Source organism: Perissodus microlepis, chromosome 11, assembly GCF_051167445.1.
Source record: "Perissodus microlepis isolate ML-2025 ecotype Zambia chromosome 11, ASM5116744v1, whole genome shotgun sequence".
Lineage (NCBI taxonomy): Eukaryota > Metazoa > Chordata > Actinopteri > Cichliformes > Cichlidae > Perissodus > Perissodus microlepis.
In genome coordinates this window covers 15,853,163-15,877,513 of record NC_140471.1, presented here as the reverse complement: position 1 = coordinate 15,877,513, position 24,351 = coordinate 15,853,163, and the positions used below count along the sequence as shown (strand labels likewise).

General features: G+C 41.3%; 1 protein-coding gene across 1 annotated transcript in view; it reads right to left on the bottom strand.

Moving 5' to 3' along the window:
- bckdhb (branched chain keto acid dehydrogenase E1 subunit beta) overlaps positions 1-24,351 on the bottom strand; it is a 59,034-nt gene that overhangs the window by 6,399 nt on the left and 28,284 nt on the right. Inside the window, exon 9 of the mRNA XM_084942922.1 lies at positions 7,513-7,599. Coding sequence (XP_084799048.1) covers positions 7,513-7,599 — 87 coding nt within the window. The remainder of the gene's footprint in view (positions 1-7,512; positions 7,600-24,351) is intronic.

The window sequence follows — 24,351 nt, the reverse complement described above, 5'->3', positions numbered from 1 at the left end:
CTGTGACTGATTTGCTCCAACAGGCTGCGGCAGATATTTTTCCATTTCTTTACAAGTTTGCTTGAGCGCGCTACTTTCATGTGCTGACAAATGTCCATGGCCTTAGGGTCTATGAAGGAGATTGAAAAGAGAACGTGAGAAGTAGGAGGGAAAAAAAGAAGAAAAAACACACTTGTTCTGAACCGTTTTGTAAAATCTGAAGCTTTCACTGAACAGTGGTGCTACTGTACAACTGCTGCAGACGGCAGACATGTTTTACCTCTGCTAACACAGAATGTGATGATTTGTAAACCATTTAAAAACTAGATTTTGTTGACATGACGTTGAAATGCAATGTCCGTATCTGTGAAGGCATCACTGATGCTTGAAGACAGACTACAGCTTTTGGAGCAACATATGCTGTCAAACAGACAATGTCTTATTTAAGCAGGACAGTGCCAATCCACATTCTGTATGCAATCCAAGACCGTCAACGGGCACTGACTTATCACCAATTTAAAAAATTTGGTTAACAAAAGAGATCTTGAATTGCTGAGCAGCTGAAATTGTATATCAGACAAAAAAAGGGCAGACATTGGCTTTTCAAAGTTCAGCAGCTGGTCTCAGTTCCAGAATGCTTACAAGGTGTGTAAAACTTTGCAAGGATGACATCTGATATGTTCTTTTTGTGCTGCTACTTTTTAAAATAAATAAATAGTTTCAGTGATTTGTTCATTTTTTTGTTCTAGTTTTAATCTACTTTTTACAAAATATACCAGCTTCTTGGAATCTGGGCTGTTTCTTTGGAGATGCAGATTAATTAAAAGACCAGTTCTTTAGCCTTGCACATAGAATTTAAACACCATTAATGGCTTTTATTAGCAGGTAACTGTGGCTCTCATACTCATTTACTGAAAAACCTGTAAACTTTGTAATGTCAAATCTCAGCGTTGAACAGGAGTGTGCTTGAATAGACAGCCTGGAGCAAAGCTCTGGCACTCATAATAAGATTGTATCTTGTTGGGTCTGGATCAGTCTTTTTGCTCCTGTGCAGCCTTGACTGAAAAGCCCTGCTTTTTTACAGTATTCATTTGACAACAGGATATGCAGTGAATGAGCTTTTGTCCAAGGTATTTATGAAATGATGAATTTCTGTTGAAGACTGAAGAGGGGAAAAATACCACACCACATGATGCTTTCTCTTCATCTCAGGGTATTAGTGGAAGCAACAATGTGATGACCCTTGTCCACTGAGATTACAACATTGAGATCTATTCTCTGTCCGACTACAGAAAACTAGTCAGACGGTACCAGGGAGTTTGGTCTTTTTGTCTGGATCAGAGCTGTAATCTCCTTTAAATACATCTACTGGAAGTGGGAGAAAAGTACAGCAGTTTGACTGCCTGCCATCCCAGCTGGATGGGGGATGGCCATGCATCTCAGATTTCATTTAAATCTGTGTTTATCTTATGAGAGGTGCATCATTATATGTAATATACTTAAATGTCAGAATAAAAATATGTCAACAGGGCAGTTGCAAAAAAGCTCGAGTCCTGCAGTGGTGCAGGATTTAAAAATACTACAGAGCGGGGGCTTAGAATCAAAATGATGATATTTAGATTGTCAGAAACACCCGCAGATTGGAGGTTGCAGTCAGACAGGGGTAGAAAAGAGCCAGTATCACATGCTATATCAGTTAAGAAAGTCCCAAGCCAAACCAGCTAGATTTCAGTTAGTGTTAAGTTCATGACTTCTAAACGTGTTTTTAAAGCTCTCCCAATGATAATGAGATTGAAGGACAGATACAGCATGTATGCAACGTCTCTGTTCTGATCTTTACTCACATAGTAATTGTAAGCTGATGCTATGCAAAGTAAATTTAATGTTTTGAATAAGTTTGCAAAGTAAAGCACAGATAGTTCATCGTTTTATGCTGAGTTAAGGAGAAGGCAAGTTACTACTTATCGGATGTGCGGCAAAGAAGAAATGAAATAATACTAAGAAATACAACAGAAAGGCTTGAGTGTCAGAGCTGTGAATGTGACTGTTGATATTAGACCTGTGGAAAAACCATTGAGCTCAGAAAGGATCCACTGTAAAGAAAAAACACGGAGGCCTCTTACTAAAGTTTAGTGGGTGTGAGAACAATATGATGTGTGGGAATTGCAGTTCTTCTAACAATAAGAACAACTATACAGTGAGGCCGCTAGAGAAAATAAATAGATTGGATCATGACAAATGCCAACTATAAATAACATATTTTTTTAAAAAAGAAAAAAAAAAAGATTTAATCTGTCATCAGTCAGCTTCTTTATCTGAGAATCCTTGCGGCTGCTGTTGCTTTAGACTTTGGTTTTATTTCATATAGGTAAGCCATTAACTTACATTACTGGCCTGGTGTGGGCTTCCTGCTGTTAAGCAAGTGATGATAATGAGCGGAAGGAGACCTTCTTAGCCAGTGCACTACATGTATCCAATCAAATCTTCTGAAGGAGCTTTCTTGTTTACACATTGAACTTTAAAGGCAGTTTAGTGTATCCCCTGATGGAGAACGACAAGTCGGAGGCGGGGGGCCTACCACTGTTGAGAACAGCGCCCAGGGCCTTGGGCTGCTTCTCATTCAGATGCGTCTGACCGGCAACCAGGAACCTGATTCTGATTTAGAAGGCATTTATGGCAGGAGATGGCAAGGCCTTCATCCTCGGCTAACAACAAGTGGGCCAGAGTGGAGACGCCAGCTTTTGAATTGTATCATAGCAGAGGACCACAACTCAACAGGACATCCTAAGCTGGATGTTTGATTCTGTTAGGTTTAATTACACAAGAATAATCGAAACCACTACCAGTGGAACAATAAGCAGGGAATCAAAGAGGCCAGTGAATAACTGTTAAACCCCCTCCGTGACAGTGCCACATGATTCAGTGCAATGTCATTTGTGGTTAGAGAGTGAAGCAGAAACTGGAGAACACCAAGCATAAGTTAGAAAACTACCATATTTGATACCCTACATAGGTTATGTTAAGTACACTCCGGTCTAATTGCTTGAAGCTGCCAAGAGCAATTGTCGTCCAGCGTGGTCACAATTATGCAGCATTTTATTATTTTCAAATGATCAGCCAAAGCAAGTACTTTTTTGGAACCTGAAGCTACTTTACTCATGTCTGCAACGCTTTTGTAGGATGATTCACCATTTCTCTCTGTGCATCCCTGAGGTCCACAAAAGCGTTGTCCTGAGCCTCATCTTTCTGCCCTACTGCGTCTGATCCAGACATCAGTAAAACACTTCGAAAAGGGCCAAAATGACACATCATTAAATCATGGCGGTGAGATCCAAAGTCTGATAAAGGAAACTTGCCAAGTCCTAGCAAACACTCTTCTGTTCATAACGCAAAACAGAAGATCGACTCCATCGGAGGATCTTTCTGTAAGAGCCCAAAAGTCTGAAGTAGATAGTAGTTGAATCCACGCTGTCTTCAAAATAACAGACTTTAGTTTAAACAGTGCTCCCAGGCAACTAAGTCCAGACTATACAAGCTTTACTGACAACCAGCTTATCTTTTTTTTCACTTGATTTCACAGTTGCGAGACCACACAAGTAAACAAAGAAGTGTGGTATATGTTAGGACCTCGATTTTCCACAATACCACTAATCTGTCTCCAATATTCAGAAACTCTCCAGGATGTTATTGTTGTTGACGGGGAACTCTGACTCACAATCTCCCTAAAAGCTGTATTTTTAGAAGCTTTATTTATTATTTTTATTATTATCAAAGCTGAGTGGGACTGCACAATCACATTTAAATGGCCATTTTATTTTACAACTCAAAGGGAACACACATGACAGCATTTACTCTGCATTCAAGTGAGCAACAAAAGTTACAACAAACCAATCGCTTTGTGACTTTTCAAGCTGCGTCAAACAAAGACGGATTAACACTGTGTGCGAAGAACAAATATTTCTAATAAAAACACATCAGAACTGAGGAAACCTCAGTGGTGAGCGAGTGGAAGGAAAACAAACTCAATGTTCTGGCAAAAAAAAAGAACCATGCTTAACGTGGCACAACATCCCTGCAACTAGTGACTAGTCTGATATAATTGCAGGTTTGATTCTTCTACCTGACCAAGCTAAATCTGAAAGTGTGTCACCTTTTCCTTTACAAATCTGCTGAACACATGAGTTCAGCTTGAATCATGACTCACAGCCCTTTTAGGCAACATACAAGCATGTTTTTGGTCAAAACTGTCAAGCAGAGCTGAGAAAGGTGCTGTCATGTAGCCAGGCAAGTACATCTGGATCACTCCGGCACAAGGCAAAGTTTGACATGCTGCGCTAGGTAATGCCGATCGTTTATTATGCTGTCACGCCACGGGCTTGTAACTGGCTGCAGTCTTTAAAGTGTCAATGGCGCTGTGCTCATTTATTTTTAAGCGGAATGGCTTGTTGTAAAGCCATCACACTTTTTTTTTGTGAGACTGCCTTTTAGAAGATCTTCAACGAGCCCATTATGTTCTCTCTGATGAAGGGATATCTTTGATATCTTTGATATAATTCATGGTTTTAAGAGTGCAACAGATGCCAGTAGGTCAAGCTGCATCCTGTTGAAGTACAACAATCAGCAACTGTAAAGATTTATTTTCCGACAAGAGCATCCAAATCTCCCAAGGCTAGGCGAAAACTGCAGATCGATGCAATCAGTGAATACACCAACAGCTTACATCATCTGTACACAATGTGAAAACATGGAAATGAGGTGGATGACTCACTGGCCATTTAAGCCCTAGCAAACAGGGGAGGGGGAGAAGGCCACATCTGATTGACAGTAAATGAGCATGGGATCGATTTTTTCATTTGACAGCTCCAACTCACGAGCATTAACAAGGAAACTGCTCCAGGTAATGCATAGTGTGTCATGCATACAATTAGGCTGATGACTTTTGAGGAGGTGGTCATAAAAGGGGAGATGTGTCATTTGTTAAGACACTAATTGCTCATCTAGATGGGAGTGCTAGTCGCTGCTACAGTGAGTGTCTCAGAGAGAGAAAACACCCCACACACTGAAGATAATTACCGCAGAACACAAGAGTAGATGCAATTAGGATGAAGGGAAAGGGAGGGCTTTTCATTTAGTCATGCATCGTACTTAGCTCAGAATTTGGCATCGACTGTCTCTGGCATGTTGTGGTTACAGTGTGCAGACCTTTTGCATTACCAGCAACAAGCAATATTTCAGAAATCCAATACGAGCAGACAGCTCAGCTGGATTTACAACCCTTAGATGAGTAGCATCGTATTATCTGTGCAGCTCCTCAGTATTTTTGCTGGGTTTTAGTCTATTTTGTTTACACTCTTGTGCCAAAATTGTTATTACTGTCTAGGAGGCGTGATAATGTTCCAGGAAACAGCCCACAAAGGGCACCAGTGCAAGTAGTTAGAACAGCAGCTGTGCTGGAAGCTGTCTGGGCATACCTGAGAACATAATCTGAAATGGGAGATGGGCCAAATTAGAAATCAGGTTAAAAATGTTGTATATGCTATCATGTCATATCAGTGGTTAATTTATATGTTCAGTGAACAGTGTTTATTAAAATTTGATTGAACAGTTTGATGTCTTGGCCTGTATGCCCACAGGTTCCAAGCAAAAAGGGAAATTCCAATATACTTAAGGAGAACCAAACAATGTCAAACAAAAAGTTAATATTAATAGATTCTGCCCATCTTACTCCTACGTTTCTACTGCTATCTAAGCTGATAATGCTCCAAGTTTGGGAACTGTAGCTGATATAGTACTAAAGTGGATGCCAGCAAGAAATATAATCATGCCGCTCAGTCTGTGAGTTAGCTGTGGGCTAGATTTTAAAAGACGCATTAAATGTTACTGAAGCAACTGAATCACTTGTGACAGTGACAGAAGAAAGTTCCAAATGAGCTGACTATAGGCCAGAGCTGGAAGTTTGCTTTATTATTTTGTGAAATCCCACATTATCAGGAATTTTAAGTAATCAGTTAGCTCTGTTAGCTGGAGGATCCACATGGGATCCCTGTGGATATCTTTAAGAGTCTGGAACTTTTTTGGAGTAGGGGTGGATATATGAATCAAGCTTCATTGAAATCAGTTGAAAGTTATTTATATAGTACCAAATTACAAGAACTGTAGCTTTATATTATAAGGTAAAGACCCAACAATACTAGAGAGAAAACCCCAACAATCAAACTACTCCCCGATGAGCAAGCATTTGGTGACAGTGGGAAGGAAAACCTCCCTTTTAACAGGAAGAAACCTCTGGCAGAACTAGGCTCAGGGAGGGGTGGCCATGTGGCAGATGGCTGGGTAGGAAGAGAGGACAAACACTAACACTAGTTAGCATTTAAAGTGTTTTATAAGAATTACGAATGCAAATAGCTGACCAAATTAATTTGACTAAGTGAAGATCAGCAAGTGTGACCACCTCTATAACGTTTTGGTAGTCTGGAACATTCAGGTGTGTTAATACAACAGCACAATCTTTAGGTGAGGGGAGGAAGACAGGACAAAGACACACTGTGGAAGAGTGCCAGAGATGAATAACTAATAATCAAATAAAAAGTGATGTATAAACACAGAGTGTGTGATTGATCAGTTTAAAGATTGAGCCAAGAGTGTACCTCTGACTACGTTGAGCTGTTCTTGAACAGTTTTGAAACCATGCCTGGGTGTGTAGTTCACGAATCTCTCCTAGCCATGTTGGTGAAACAATTTTTCTGGTGTATGTTATAGTGGTTTATAAGTTAAAAAAAATCATACTGCCATTGGCACTATAAACTATAAGATATATTTATGCACATCATCTGACAAAATTGATTTTGAATTAATTCTATAGATGCTCATTTTTCGGGAAACCACATCAAGACAACTGCACATTCAACATTCAAGCCAACCATGATTATATTTTACCGCACAATGACTGGCAGCATAGTTCCTCTAGAAATACAGAGTCAACTATTAGCAGTCCACATTTATCAGTGAATCTCTTTGACATAGGAAATGTCTCTTTATCCATTCTAAGCTATTTTATGGAGATTAATTTTCACTCAGGCTAGAGAATATGATTTCCTCATTGTCTGAGTTTCTGTTGACTCATAGAAGGAATATCATTTCTGATGCAAACTGCAGTGGTGAAGCACTAGAGGTTTCTAAAGTGCCTTAATTGATTGCCTCTGTGAGCTGTGTGTCAAAGCCACTGCTGCAGCTCCAGCTGCTGAGCGTGCTGGTTAGCAGCCAAATTAGCTGGCAAGCACCTCTCCTTTGACCTTACTCACAATCTTTGCTTCATGGTGCAAAGATCGGTGCCTCTTCTCAGCTCTACTGTAAATCCAGCTCGGAGGCAGGCCTCTCGGTTTTCAAAACCACAGCTCTGGGGAAAGTTTTTAGGAGTTTTATATCTACCCCTGGGAGACGGATTGTCAAATAAAAGTCAACTATAGCACTCTATCAGCATGGACACACAATCGATGACATGCATGAATGCATACACTCATGGCCTCCACTCACCTGTACTGTAGAGCTGATTTCAGAAGCAAAGCCTCCTGTTACCGGTGCCTCATGACTGATAAGCAAGCGTCCTGTTTTGACCACCGACTGAAAAACAAAAAACACATAAATAAATCAGTGAGCCATCTCTAAACTTGAACAAGCCTTATAGATGGCAGATAAGTAGGATTATGACTGAGAACACTTCCAAAATCAAAATAAAGTTCCATCGAAAATCTGCAACACTAAATGAAGAGTTAAACTCATTCAGGCAGTTTAATAACTGTGTGATTTTTGGATGTGCGAGACACTGTGTAGAGGTGAAAGCTTAACTACTGGAGGTGCTACTCCTTCAGCTGTATGAGGGCAGGGAGACTGGTGTTACTGAGTCAGAACGGTTCACATGCGGCCTGCTGTGGTCAGCTATATCTGCTTCCTTCCCTCACAGTGCATGTGTGTGAGTGCATTTATAAAATGGATATGACACAACCGTACGAGCTGGAGGGCTGATTTAGGCTGGTACACTGGGCCAATGGGACAATCATGGACATTAGAGGTCTCAGCCTCCCAGGCATTTGCATTTGGGTTTTCTTAAACCTGACATTACTGCACAAGGATGCCTCTGCTCCACCCGTTATCTACCACAACATAAAACCAGTACTATACTATAATCTTATCCACTTGCCACTTGTCCAGACCAAAGCTATGTCTGTTCTCTGCAACTTCAGCAAGCCTTTTCTTTTACCCTCACCCGTTTGTTTCCATCAATAAAGTTAAGAAAAACACCTCTGATACCAGTGTTGAGCATATTTTTGCCAGCATTGTTTTGAGATGTGCAACTTTCATGGAGTTACAAGAAGAGGCTAATATAGAGTAATCAAAAAAAATTAGAATACTTTTTAATAATAGTATATTATCAAGTCAATTCAACTTGTGGGATATTGATCTGGTCAGTGAAGTAGCAGAGGGGGCTATTATTCCGTTTCAGCTGCTTTGGCGTTAATGAAATTAAGACACACAATCTCTAGAGCATGGAGGAGATTCCAGGAGATGGGCAGTTTACTCTAGGAGAGCTGGACAGGGCCGAGGAAGGTCCTGAACCCATCAGCAGGAGCGGTATCTGCTCCTTTCTGCAAGGAGGTACAGGATGAGCACTGCCAGAAATACAAAATGATCTATAGCAGGACAGTGGTGTGAATGTGGGCCCTGTCCTTACTGTGCAGCTGGATTGTCATTTGCAATAAAATACCAGAACTGGCAGCGCCACCACTGGTGCCCCATGCTTTCACAGATAAAAGCAGGTTCACTCTGAGCACATGTGACAGATGTACTGCCTGTAAGACCATTCAGCAAGACTGATTTGGTGCTGGGTCAGTGATGATCTGGGGAGGCATATCCATAGAGCAATGCACAGAAAACTGCACCCTGACAGTCATTAGGTGTTGAGATGAAATACTTGAACTTATTGTCACACCCTACTCTGGTGCCATGGGTCCCGATTTCTCACTAGTGCACCACAATGCCCAGCCTCATGTTAGGAGTATGCAGGCAGTTCCTGAAGGATGAAGGAACTGATACCACTGACTGGCCCCTGAACTCCACTGAACCAAATCTAACGGCACACCTCTGGAACATTATGTTTCGCTGCTAGGTTGCACATACGACATTGTCAGGCATGCATACAAGCATGTGGAGGGCCTTACAAACTTCTGAGTACCATTTGGAGATCCTGCAATTAAATTTCTGCAAAAAAGACTGACCTCTGTGTCATCTTTTCACTTTGATTTTTGGGGTGTCGTTGAATTTAGCACTGTTGATTGATGGAAATGTAATTGATCAACCAATGTGATGTGGCAAGCTTTCATTCTTAACACATTACCCGGTCCATATCAGTATAGATATTTAGCATGATTTTTTGCTCCCAACACTAAGATCTGATGTGTTCCTTTAGTGCTTTTGAGCAGTGCATATGAGTGGAAACGCTGGTCATGGGCTCCATGCATGTGTTTTCCACTGAAATAACTGTACCGCACAATACGCTCTTCATTTAGGCATGGCTGGGAGAACATCACATACTTTTCCATCCTTAAAAACTACAAACCAAACAGCCGTTGTAACCAAATAACCTGCTGAAAATAAGCATCACATGTCCATACGGCACTGTAAGTTAAGCCTGGGATCCACATACACATACGCACACAGAGGCAATGTTTACATTGCTGAGGTCCGGGGTTTTGGCTGTGAAGGACTAAATAACTGTGGCAAACTTGTGCCACTATCACTCACTTATTGGAGACTAAATGAGTCAGGGCTGTGTCACTAATGTCAACATGCCACAGGGTACACTGGAAACATTGTGTTGCAGGCTGGGCTTATAGAAGTTAAATTTAACACAGTAGAAAACCTAATTTCAAGTCAATTCACTGAGGCTGAATGTTGTTTTTAGCAATCCATAACCAGCTGAGGTAAATGAGTTCAGTGTGCAAAATTCACTGATGATATGACACTATGCTCAGGAATGTGGAAGTTCATAACAGCACTGGAAGACAATAACAACAGTTGGCAATCTACACTAGAAGGAGGAATCAAGCGAGGAGCTGAGAGCTGGGCGATGTCTTGATGTGACATGTTGCTGTCAGCATTGCCTTAGCGAAATGACTCATCCAGGTCTGGTGAATAAACAGAGCCGCTGTCCAATCTTTTTCCCCGCCCCGATGGTGAACCCATTGCTCAGCTTATGCAAACACACACCCACGAAGACAATGCTAACATAAGTTCCAATTTACACTGTGACGCCAGCATCGCCTTGATCGATCCCCTCTTGTTGGTCATGTCCCCGAGGGAACACCCCTCATAGTACTCGCTGCACCAGTGCATTCTTCAGATGCTTATGACACAAAAGGAGCCTGCCACTGTTTATACAATATCGTGGGATAGAATTTCAGACACTAGAGGCTCTGGGAAAAAAAAACAAAAAAAACAAAAAAACTTGTGACCTATTTAATAGACTTGTGCAAAACCCATGCAGCTTAAATGCACAGAGACAGTTACTGGCAGTGTGTCAGCTAGCTGGCATAAGCTAAGTTAGTTAGAGCTACTTTAGAAGCTGTGCTGGATGCCAGCGCACAATATGACAATATGTTTGGAAAATGGCAAAATGCAGTAATGTCTGGGGCAGCTAAGTGGCAGCCGGTGTGCTGCTACAGTAGTTAATGCAATTTATAAGATGGGTTGAAGTTACTGCATTTAAGAGAAACAGTCAAAGCTGCACCGACAGATTAAAACCAAGAAACGTTTTGGTACCCTGTCGCTGACTGCATTGCTAAATGAACTTAGGATGTATGAGTTTGAATTCATACATGCCTATGCTGGATATGATCAGGCTATATCTTGTTCAAACTGCAACCTTGCCTGGGGTTAGTTCCTGAATATGAGACTTGGCTTTGCATTTGCTGTATTTAAGTTGTTTAATTTGGTGCAGAGCAAGGGTGGCAGTAAAAGGCTTCCTGTTGTCTTACTCTCGCATTTTACTGTACTGGCAAAAGAAACTTGTAGGAGAAAACACAAGCAGCCCATGCTGGGAATGTCATTAGTTTTACAAGTACTTTGGTAGTAAACCAATTCCAGGTCAAACAAAATGGATAGTTTTGCTACCAAAAAAGAAAGGGAATCACCAAAGTCTTTTAGGAATTACTCCATTTAATAACAGTCTATAGATTTGAATCTAAACCAGCTTCACTGTGTCAGTGGAGAAAAAACAGACGATCACATCATCCGTACAAAATTTAACAGTGACCTGCTCCCTTTATGTTTTTTTTCCAGTCTGGACACAGACGTGTCTTTTAGACTGACAACATCCCTTGAGCCACCCTGTTAGTGACTAAAACATAGTCAAATTCAAACTTAGTTTCCAGTCCTCAGGATTTATCCTCGGGGGACTATGGACAAGATTTTAAGATAATCCATTATATACATTTCAATCTGGGACAAAGATAGCCCAACCAGTCATCCACCAACTCCTGTTAAAGAAGAAAAAATAAAACACAAGAACCATTTTACTCATGTCTATAAGAACCTATTATTAACAAATTTTCCCCTCTGTCTTTCAATATACTCTATTCAGCATCTACAGAAGGCCAAATGTAATTGGTTTGGTAGTCTTATTCCAGCCTATCCATGGCTGGATTTACACCTCAGCTGTCAGAGTCATTCACCTCACCTCACCGCCAGAGGTTCAATTACATTACATTTAAAATAAAATAAAAAAAGGAGGACACACACACAAACTCAGTTGTTTTTTTTACATCTCTGACAGGACCCTGTTGCAGCGCACCAACACAGTAATTGTGGCTGTGGCCTTTAACTTGGTTGCTTCCGGTTGCTGGAAGGGCTTTCAGGAGACAGAACCATCCGCTCTCATCATGCGGTTTGACCCTTTTCTCTAAACTCGTCCTGTCCTCTTATTTGCCCATAACAGCCACCTTCCATGTCGGTAAAACTGGGAGCAAAGCTGCTACTTTCAAGACAGCTGTGGAGCCAGGGGAAGTACATCAGACACTGTAAGAAGATGACCAGTTAGATGTGTCCAATGGGAGAAATTATATGTCTTCAGTGTGCAAAGGACTGTTAAACATGTCATGAATCTTTCAATATAACCTCAGGAAGACATTCTGGCAGGGGGATCCCTTTGTTATGGTTACATCATGGACACGTGCCTGATGGGTTTATTACTCTGCGGCTCGTGTCTACTGAATCAAAGAGCCTTTACTTACCAAAATAAAAGCAGAAGAACAGAAGACTGCAGCAATATTAATTGGGAGGATGAGAGTGGAAGTGAGAAAAGGCAAGCTGTTGTTAAACCTGTTGTTTTAAGCACATTTGTGTTTAGAGGAGATCTTGTTCTGGTGAAGAAGAGTGCATTCAAAGCAAAACTTAATTGTGAAAATCTATTTTATAAGGTAGTGAATGATGAAAAAACAACAACAAATGGAATACATTCAAATGATTATGTGCAGTTGTTTTAATGTATTAGTCTTTTTAAAAATGTTGATCTGCTTCATCTTTAATTTGTTCTATTGCACAACATTCTCGGACTGATTAAACTCTGAATCTGTCCTTAAACAGTCTAGCTTCTGAGAAAAACCAACAAACTTTAAGTTGTGCTATAAATCAGTAAACTTGTCATTTACTATGAGAATTTTCCCAGACAATAATTACACGTCCAAACAAGGATACACACCCAGGGCCATGCTTGATTTAAGTGCCAGCTTGGTCACTGACAACAGTTTCCCTTTAGGTTAAGGACTCAATTTGGTAAAAATTAAATAAATAAATAAATAAATGCAGTGCTCAGGTATCTCTGTCTAGTTAACTGGATGCTTGATGCAGCTACCAAGCCAGAGTCTCAAATCTGTACGAAGCTTGTTTGTTACATCCTGCTCCCTGCCCTGGCCCTGAGTCAAAGTGAAGGCTCCTGGCTCATGGTGGCTGGTGGTAGTTGGGCTGGGCGACAGCTCTGGTGGCTACAGCTTTACTACTCATTGTGCAGCAGGGCTGTTATTTGATGCCGGAGTTGTTCCGCTGGCTGCAGAGGAAATGTCATGTTTGCTGCCATTCCCATACACACCCAAACCTAATGAGCATCATGGAGCCCATCTTCAGCATTTTCTCCATCCTCGCTACAAGGATTTGCCTTTTCCTCCACCAGGCTCCTTCCTGACTCTTGCTCCTCTGTGCTGTGGTCGGTCTGTCTCATCCTCGTCACCCATCTTTTTTTTTTCTTCATTCCTCCCACGATCCAGCCTTCAAACCATCTATTTATCCTACTCTGTTTTCATGAAGCCTGTTTTCTCAGTCGCAGCGCTCACCCCAGTATGTGGCCTCACCACTCTGAGGCTGGCGGCCAATGACCTGGCATGGCCTCAGAGGCTAAGGTCAGAACTGTCACTCTCCCATGGCACATATACTCAAACACACACAGAGACACACACACAGAGACACACACACACACACACACACGCGGTGGGGGCCACAAAGACATGTGAACAAATACACACACGTAATTATAAATTATGTACCACACACTACTTAATCAGATTTGATTCATTTACATTTACATTAAGCAGAAAGAAGACATCTAAAAAGACAGTAGCATATTTATACAGTATGTAGTTATCACAGAGCAGTAACTCATTCTAAAAGGAGAGCGTTCAGGCAGAAGTGAATAAAAACAGTCCATACTTGGAGCTAAACTGGGATGTGGTTTGACTGGTGCAGAATCACATAATGTGCCTTCAAAGTTCTCAAAACACATGTGAGAATGTTTCCAGAAGTCGTTGCCAACACTTATTTGTTGGATCTTTATATTTTTTTTTGCTCCACTAAATTGGCTGAGAATAATTTAAAAAGAGCGGCGATGACAAAAACAAAATGTGCTGTGCTTTCACTGTATGCCTACACACACACACACACACACACACACAGTATAAGTAACTCCCCGTCTTCCCATATAATGTGCCTCCTCTTTCCTCAGGCCGTCCATCAAAAAGAGACAGGAACAGAAAGTTTAGTTCAGTGCCGCCACCGAGGAGTCGTCCTTGCCACTGGATCCGCTGGCTTTGCTCCCTTCCGCCGACCCTGTAATTGCGCCGCCACCACAGGGTCCTAACTCATGCGCCACCATGTGATCTCTGTGACAAATGAGAGTCGGGACGAGGCTCGACTGCTCGCTGGGGCCTTTAAAGTGGCGCTCAGCGATTAGCAGAGAGGGGTGAGTGCTCGGCGAAAAGGGGGCCACCGTTAAAAATCGCAACGCTGAGGGGGAGGCAGGGCGGGAGGAAAACACAAACACTCGTTCGCTTTCTGGTGCCGCAAAATCACTCGCTCGTGAGCACCAGGGGAGAAGAAGAGAGGAAGAAAGAGAGAGGGCGAGGGAGCGCAAGAACGAAACAACAGAGGAGAAAGTGTAGAACTGCCTCGATGCTGGGCAGAGGGCCAAGCCATCCTTCAGAGGAGCCAGGACGCCAGAGGAGACCTCAGACAGAAATAACTCCAAACATCCCTTAAAGACCCATTAAAACCAATTCAACTCAATTACTCCCTGACGTGCACACACAGACACACATACTCACTCTACCTTTCTGCCCTGTAACCACGCTGTACCGCTGACTGTGTGTGTCAGTGTTCACACACACACACACACACACACACACACACACACACACACACACACACACACACACACACACACACACACACACACACACACACACACGTCCATGACTGCGCACACTTCAACTTGATGACAGCTCTCTGTGAGCATCCCACAGGCTGACGCGTGTATAAGCAGACAGTATGGTCTCAATCAACCATTTTTAAAGGCCCTATAAAGTAATGTATAACATAACAAAGGGGTGGTTTTCTGTGGATGTAACATCTCAACAACGTCTTGTAAGTAGGGTTCTTTCTCAGCAGGATAACCTGTATAAACTGAAATTATATAGAATTTGAGGCAAACTGGCTGGAATTTTTGACTTGGGCAGGAAAGCATGTTTAACGCAAAGTCAGAGCCAGGACAACACTGTAGTCTGCAGTGACAACACTACACAAGGCAGCTTGTTCGGCATTAAGACTACAACCGATACTGCAGGTGGTGGACAGAACCATGGTACCAAACAGTGAAGCATAATGTGGCCCCAAAGGATATAAACACTACCAGTTCAAAGCTCACAATGCTTGGGTCTGTCAAGGCTCATACAACAGCTATTTTATTAAAAGTGATTAGTCAAGAATCTTTTGAAAGAAAAGTAACCTGGAAAGGGAACCAATCTGTTTCGAGCCAAGACCATAAATGCTCTCAGATTCGAGCTTCTCCAACACAAGGATGTAGTACACTTCTCTGTTTTTACAACATTACAAATTGGGATGGAAATGTTGGGACAAAACAAGCACTTTGAAAGCATAACTTTGGGCTCTATAATGTTTTAATACAAATCTTCTGTGCTGTGTAGTAGACCAGGGGCACTGCTACACATCTCCTTGTTGAGCGGGCAACCCATGTATCAAAGGCCACTGCAGGGACCCGGGTTTGAGTTGGCCCTGGATGTGCACGCCACTCTCTTCCTGCTTTCCTGTCTACTTTCTGCGCTGCGCTGTCAAATAAAGGCTTAAAAAAGGAAAATAAACCAGTAAAAAAATTATAAACCACACAACTGATGTGGTGACACTGAAGACTATTGGATGATTAGTTACAGATTATACCCAGGAGATATATTTTTAGTCATACCTCAGAGGGATTTTTTTCCTTTTTCATTCCAATATTTTTTCTCTGTCAAAGAATTTGTTCCAAATGATGTCACATTGTTGTTTTCCATTTCTACTCTTAAAAATACAAATGTTTTGGGGTTCCGAGGGGAATTTCCCAATATGCAATTTTACTACTAAATGGAGCTGTTTATCCAGTTAATGTTTGCCATGGGTTCTAAATTAAAATGTAACATCATTCATTTTAAATGAGAACGATTCAATTGCTGCATCCATCTTCTATAAGGGGAGCTTCCCAGAATTAAAGTTATCAGAACTTTGGACTGATGTCACCAGATCTACCCGAGGCAGCTGGGGCATGCCCGAGTCATGTCATTCATAAGAAGGAGAACTGATGCTCCTACGCTGCAGGCCCCAAGCCGAGAAGAAAGTAATAATAATTATAATATGGATTGTACTGTCAATAATAGCTGCAAGCTGTATCAAAGAAAAGTACAGATTTTAATTTTACAAAACATGCAAATTTTATGATTGCTAGGATTATTCTTGATAATCCATTTATGTTAAATATGTTGGTAGGATGAAGGTTAAAAACTATAAATGAAAGTCTGCTAACTGCAGTAAGTAGAGATGTTGTGCATGTTGTCCTTTAAAATGGGTTTCCTTTAAAGCAGTTTAAAGCATCCGTCCATTTTATCCCGTTTATAGTAGTGTGGAGGGTTAAATCGTGTGCTGGAGCAAATCCAAGATGATATGCTGGTATACCACCATCATGGTGGTTAACACAAAGAGAACCATTCACACTTACAACCACAGATAGGGTAAATTTAGAATCACTGATGAACCTAATATGCAAGTGTACGGACATAAATGCACAAGGAGAAAAGTCCACAGAGAAACATCAAAGCCAACAACAAGGTTCAAACCCACAACCTTCTTGCTGTGAGACATCAGTGCTGCAAAGTTTGCAATGGCAATAGCCGAGTGCTGAGGGAGACTCATTTCAGAGAAATAATGCTAATAAGCTGATTAACAAATTGTATTATTTTGATTTCATACCCCAGTTCTTATCAAAGCGTAAAAAAACCTGCTAAATCAAAACAGTTTATACCAAAAGTCCAACTAAAAGGCAGACTGTCACGTATCCCAAACACTAATGTGCTTTAAGCAGTTTAAAAAAATCATAGTGTCAATCTTTCTTTTTTCATTGGGGCAGTATAGGATATGCTGCAGTGCAAGTTTGTGTTAGACTATAGTTTGCCAAGGAAACAGCCCAGCAGAGACATTCAACTTTTATTGTGCTCTAAATAAAAACTGCCACTTTTAGCTTGTGACTTACTACTACAATTACTACTGGTACTACTACTACAACAAAATACCTTCAGGACTAAATAAGTACACTGTTATCAAGAGTCAGACCTTCTTAACAAATAATGTGACCAAAGAAACTTCCAGACACATCACTGAAAAATGGAGGGAAAGATGCCTCATTCCATTTTTTCCATAAAATTGAACAGATACATAGACAACAATAAAAAGCAATTAAAAAAATACTCTGCAAACCTGGTGATGGCAGAAACCTTGAAAGCTGCTACAAGGCAAAAAATAAAACAGGATTAATCAACAAAAAGAAGAACTCCTGCTTCAGTGTTTCACACACTTCCACAACAGGATGTTGGCTTAATGTGTCCCAGTGACATTCCTACAGGAGCACAAGAGCATCTCAGTGGCCATGACATCTGGCTCACATCAACACTCTACACACAAAGAAAAAAAAAATCTGCCCTAAATCTATTCTCTCTTTTTGTTGTGTTGTAGACAATGTGAGCCTCATCATCAATTTCTTGAAAGAATTTATTTTTTGTCAACTGCTACTGGACATAAAAACTGTAGAAATGGTCTGAAGATGTTTTTCAAACGTGCAGCCTTCCTCAAAGATGTGTAGCATTTACATGACAGCAATGGTTTCATCTTTTTTTTTAACTTTAGCAGCTTTTTCTTTTAAAAATAATCTTGTTATCATATAATAATGCTTCACTACATGCCACAGAACAGGCATGTTCTAATATGTTCTGACATCTTTTATATGAGATACACAATACCACTGAAGAGGCAGCTGATTAGTCTTAAATGTACTCTCTTTGTTTTATAGCCTAACACCAAGTCCAAGCATCCAGCCACAGTCAAAAATAATTATCTTTAGCAGCAACAACAAGTAGTCAGAGTCTGGGATTATATTAAAACACACAACACAAAGAGACAGGCTAAATCCACCGAGATCAACCGTGGAAATTTACACAAAATGCTTAAAACCACCTACTGGCCGAGAGCCTTGAAAAAAAGTTACGCTTAATATAATTTATACACAAAACACTGAGGTTATTAGAGCTTCCTTTTCCTTTGAGATTCAAAGTTTGGGTCATGAGCTGTCAGCATAATGCAAGACAAGCACCACAGTGTCTACAGCCAATAATAGCTCAGCAAAAAGGAACTATCCTTCTGTCTTTGGATGGCTTAAATTACACTGGTAACAATGCTTAAAAAAGGAGCAAAGACTTGTATATTTTTCTGCACAAGAGGCTAATAGCACATCTCAAAAACGTGCGTTTCAACCAAACAAATCTATCTTTGGAGTTTGCTTCCTGCCACAAAACGTTCTGAGAATCCAAGTTGCCGTCAGACTATGAAAAATAAATAAATAAATAATTAAAAATAAAAAATAAAAAAAATTCTAGCTTCAGTATGGAGGACATAATAATTCTGACTGAACTCCATGACGTGCAGTCAAAAAAAAGTTGCCAAGACTTCAAAAGTTAACAAAGCCGATAAAAGCTCTGAAAAGATAAAAGTAAAAAAGAAAAGAAAAACATGAACATATTTAATAGTTAGAAGAGAGCTGATGTGAAAAGCAAAACATAAAAACAGTTAAGATTAATGACAAATTATTATTACTTTTTGGTTTCGGTTTATGTAACTGACTTGATGATTTACAGCTGACTTTTAAAAGGAGCTGGAAAATCACTCGGCAAAGGACAATATAGTAGTGTGTGTTGTATCTGAGCAGACCTCTTGGATGTCGTTCTGTCCTTGTGACTTCAGACGTTCTGCGTTTTCCGCTCGGTCTTGTTATCGGCCTGCAGGCTGACCTCGATGATCTCAATCTGCCCACACCTCAGGCCAAAGCTACTTAACTGAACCGTCCTCTCCAGTGGAAAGCCTACAACCTGGCCCAAAGAAGCAACAGGCAGTCCAATTTATAGTGCAGACTGATTTTAGAGGGCTTATTTCGTAATGAAAAGGGCCACTTCATTTATCATTTTCCTTCAGCAGCCAATTCCCATACCCGATTTGGATATTTGCATCTGCCGTCAACACAATAAGGCAATTAACCTGTTACAGTACAATTTGGAGGAGGGTGTGTGGGGTTGAATTGCCGTAATCACTGGCTACAGAACAACGATGTCTAATTTTCAAGGTTTTCAATTTTCAGGACTGTGAGTGTATATGACTTTTCAATGTACCTTGATGTGCATTTGCCAAATTTAAAGGCCACATTTCTCCAGTGAGTGACACTGGGAAGAATTTGAGAAATCTCCAGTGCCTAGCTGTGGAATGTGAATGCTCGGTACTGCCAGGAGGAAGGCTGGAAAAGTGGTCAGTAGCAGACAGACGAAAGTGGAGGGGGGGGGACGTTGGAGGAGACAACCAGGGGAGATTACTATACCTTGAATAGTCTGGTAAATTACAAATTAATCACAAATTTTGTGATTTACACGTCTAATCCAGATAAAATTATCCAACTGCTATGAAGTTAAGTGCTGGTTTCTTCTGTTCCACTGCATTACGCAATATTTTGAGGATCACCGTTGGTGGAGAAAGCGAGGACAGAGCTGGATCCATCACCGAGAAACTAGCATGAGTAGTTTTCCACTGATATAACCACCGAAACACTGGTGTAGCAGTCCTGCTTGCTTGGGTCTACAGAGCTCAGTGTTAACATTGTAATTATAGACACAGGCTACAATAATAAGAACGTGGGGCCCAAACCTCTGTCCACTTTCTTCATGCGCCATTTTTCTTCTCGTTTGATTGATTCCAGTGCATGTGTGACAGCGGGCCAAAGACATTAGGGATGCTGTGGTGGGCCAGTAAGCAGATACTGGCAGAGAATCCCTCGCCTGAAAGGGAAACAGAGGCATGAGCCCCGGCTTGTCTGTGAGCTAATCGCCAGCAGGCTGCTTGCCCCTTCTCTGGCCCAGCTCCAGACCACAGTCAGATAAAAGCAGGCTCTGCTTGCTCACTGAGATGAGTGCTGAAAGTGGGCACCCAGACACTACAACAGATCCAGACGTGAATCCAAACATATCTAGATTTGAACTTCTTTAAAGTCAAAATTTATCTTGGATTATACAATAGTGGCTGAATACACAGCCAGCTGAAAGGTTTTTTCCTCTGACAGAAAATTGAGGCTTACAATTGTTTTCAATTAAAAAAAAAAAAAAAGATGGTATATTAAAAGAACCAGATTGACACGAATCTCATGTAATGTAGCGTAATATATGAATGAATTTAATGTATCTGATTAATGACTAAACCAACGGGCCTCTCCATTTACACGCGTTATTAAAAACACATTATTGATATGGTGATTTTACCTCATATATTCAAGATTCAAATTAGCTGGCAGCTATATTTTTCCTGCATATAAAAATTGTTGGTGCACTCAAGACAGATTTTAGCTGCAGCCTAAGGAAAATACTTAAACTACATAGCATCCTCCAAATGAGACTACGGATGGTGTCCGGAGGAATGTCCTACCAGATCTGGATTACAGTATCAGTGAGGTCCTGGACAATCTGAGGTGCAACCTAGCAGCGTCGAACAGACTGAAACAATGTCCCAGTGGTGTTCTACTGTATTTAGCAGTCAGGAGAGCATGAAGGACAGTCATTTGTATCAAGTCCTTCATCCTCCAGGAACTGCATACATCCTCTTGTCAATTGAGGCTGGCCATTGTTGTGCACCAGGTGGAACCGAGGACCCACTGCACCAGCATAGGGTCTGACAATGGGTCCAAGGATTGACCCACCATCAACCCTGTCATGCTGAACGATGTTACAGGCAGCACTGTGTGAAAAGCACAGGCTGCCAGTGGTGGAGCTGTCAATTCTGGTATTTTATGGCAAATGCCAATCGGGCTGCAGGGTGAGCACACAAAAGGATGTTGGGGCATCAGGCCACAATCATGATGTCTGTTTCTGATTTTCAAGTCAGAAACATTCACACCAGTGTCCTGCTGGAGGTCATTTTGCAGCTCTGGCAATACTTACCCTGTTCCTCCTTGGACAAAGGAGCAGATGCCAGTCCTGCTGATGGGTTCAGGACCTTCTATGGCCCTGTCCAGCTCTCCGATCTATCCATCCATCTATCCTCATGGGGACTTCCCATTGACATAATGCTTTACCTAGCTACCTACCCTAACCCTAACCCTCAAAAATGAATGCCTAACCCTAACCCTAACCATAAACTAATTGCAACCCTGATACCAAAACCATATTTTGAGTGTGATAAATGCCTTCAACCTCGTAGGGACCTGGATTTTGGTCCCCGTGGGGGCTGTTGGTCCCCACCAGTATAGTAAATTTCAGATTTTGGTCCCCATCAAGATAGTAAGAACCCATACACACACACACACACACACACACACACACACACACACACACACACACACACACACACACACACACACACACACACACAGAACATACAGAGATGGAGAGCCAGGATGAGTATCTGGAGGCCAACTGTTTCTATCCACGGTTGTCTGTTCACATGATTATCATAATGAGTCTTTAGCTAAGTATGATCATATTTTAAAATTAAGCATGGATGGGTCATTTCTACTGGAAGTTTCATTGAAATTCAAAGCGTGTAGGTGGCAGCGGGTGCGGCTGGAACAAGGCCACGTCAAATTACTTCAAATGAAAAGAGATGTCTCTGGCTTAGATGGGGACTTTCTTCAGTTTGTTAGAAGTGAGCCGTTTCCATATCTACACCAAGAAGAAGAGACTTAGCTGGGAATAACTGGAGAGCCGTGAACATGTTTTAAGGTTGGGTTTCATCTGCATTACTGCAGTGACAACCTAAAATCAAACACATGCAACAGGAAAATTAAAACCAAGTATGAGTGCTCTGAATAAGCTTTTGCTGACAGACTTGAGGCCATTCTTTAAACTGACCACCTGACCTCAAATCAATGTTTGGCAATGTGGAATCATTTATATACTGACATCATCATCATTTATTTATTTATTTACCTCCGTAACTGAGATCAGGGTGAATGGAGAACAACTCTTGATGTTTGTCATGGAGTTATTAAAAAAAAGCTGCAGCCAGATGTGGCAGACCAACTGACTCAAACATGGAGAGCCTCAATTTAAAGGTTTTGCTCCATGAGGAAAAATAATCATTCAATCAAAAGCTCACTTAACCACAACAGTTCTAGCACTCTCACGCATTTCAATCAGGTTTTCCAAAACATGTTTAGAAGAGGTTGAGGACTATGGCGGGGAAAAAAAAAAATCAATGCACTGATATTGACTCTCACCCCCACTGGAAACACACATCACGCTCCTTTATTTACCATAAATGTTCTAAAAGTTTTGGTTTCACGTCCTTAATCGTGTTTTTATTCATTATCAGAAAACTGCTTCCATCTGAGAAAGCCGTGATCACTTTTCCACGGCCGGACATTAAAATATTTTTTGAAGCAACATGTCTTTAATGTGTGGTCAAAATTTTTGAATATTTTCCATCGGTCCAATTGTGTTCTGCTTGGCTGAAGTCTGAAGTCGACCTCAAATGACACATTTTCCCCCTTTGTAATTATGGTAGGTAGTATTAAAAACAATAGCAACCACAGCTGCAGAGATGGGGACAACACGCTGAACTTGAAGCCAAGCAGAGCTTGGTGGTGGCTTCTATTTGCTTGCATCTCTTTCCACTTGAGTGAATGGCAAACAAACTGATGTCAGCGTACCGGCTGGCTCCCCGGCTGCTTCCACACACACACTGTGTTTACCTGCAGTCTCTGCAGACATACATTTACAGCCTGAAGCCATTAAGAGAGAGTGCAAGTTGAGTGTAGATGTGATAAGAAGGTCTTATCTGCTACAGTGAGTCAACAGACTCCAGCGCACTCAGAGCACTCATCATAACCCGCATCAGTTCCAAGAATCAGAACAGATGCTGATGCACATCGCTTCCCAAGTACGGCTCGCTACAAATCTTCCTCCTCTATTAAGCATCCAGTAAATTCTGCCTTTGTTTGGGACTCTGACTGTTATTTATATTTTATAAGACCTGAGATATTGGTGCATTCGTGCACTGTGTATCCCTAAGTGACTCCTCCTGCATGTGTTAGAGAGGGTTTAACAGGTTCAGCCAAACTGGTTGCATCACTACAAGGGTTGAGATCCAGGCAGCGCTACAGTCACAGAGACTTCAACTGGAGAGCAGGCCAAGAGACATCTATTAAGGAAGAAAGCTATGCACATTATAGAGAGGATCGTGAGCTGGCGAAAGCAGTTACCAGGTACGCCAGAGCCCTACAAGTTATCTCACGTCCCAAAAGAAAAGCAACACAGGCAGCATGGCTGTCAGACATACAGAAACTGCAGTCAGTCCAGCAACTTCGCATGTCTTTTATCAAACGTTTCATGCCAGGAAATGTGAATTACTTTAAATAACTTGTCTTTTGACATAAAACTTGCTTTGACAAGTCACAGCCGCGACAGGTTTGAGCAACACACGATTCAGAACAGTGCCTGTTAAGTTCTTTAATAGGCTGTGCTAAGCTATTATAATATCCCTCTGTTGTCTGTAGTAGAGGATTCAAATTCTTCACTCAACCTAAGCCTCCCCTTGTGTTTGCAGACCACATGCTTATAGCTGTACTGTGGTGTAGGGACACTCGCTTGAAGTCACGTAGTCCTACAGTTCCTAACATAGAGTCAGGCTGCGCTTTCACCCTGCTCACCGCTTACGACAACTCACTGTTGTCTTTAATGCCATGTCATTGAAGATAGACCCAATTGTAAGACAGTTTTACCACAGCCCATCCAATTCTTCCTCAATGGTCTCTAAATCACAAAACTAAATGCTGACCTCCTTCACCGGCCAGATAGATCCACGCTGCATAAACAAGGCCGCACATAAAGTTGTTTGATATTTTAACCAGCTGTAAAAACCTGTTGCCAATGAAAATCAAACCGTGATCATAAAAGGTTTGGGATTCTCGACATAAAAAATAAATAAATTTATACCTGATAAATTCTTCCCACATCTGAGAAGACCCCTTAAAGGACCGCTACCAGCGTGATATTTTTTGGAAGTGTCACACAGATCAAGTCTTTGGCTTTGCATGTTTCTTCTGTGTGTATGGTTTTTCGTGTAAACAGGATAGAGAAGACCGTGCAGTGTTTCAACTACAACACTTTGAAGCATATGATGATGAGCACTCAGTGGAAATGACTGAAACTGTGACTGTTTACTGGCACAATGCGAAAAAGACACAAAAAAAAAAAGGGGAAAAAAAGA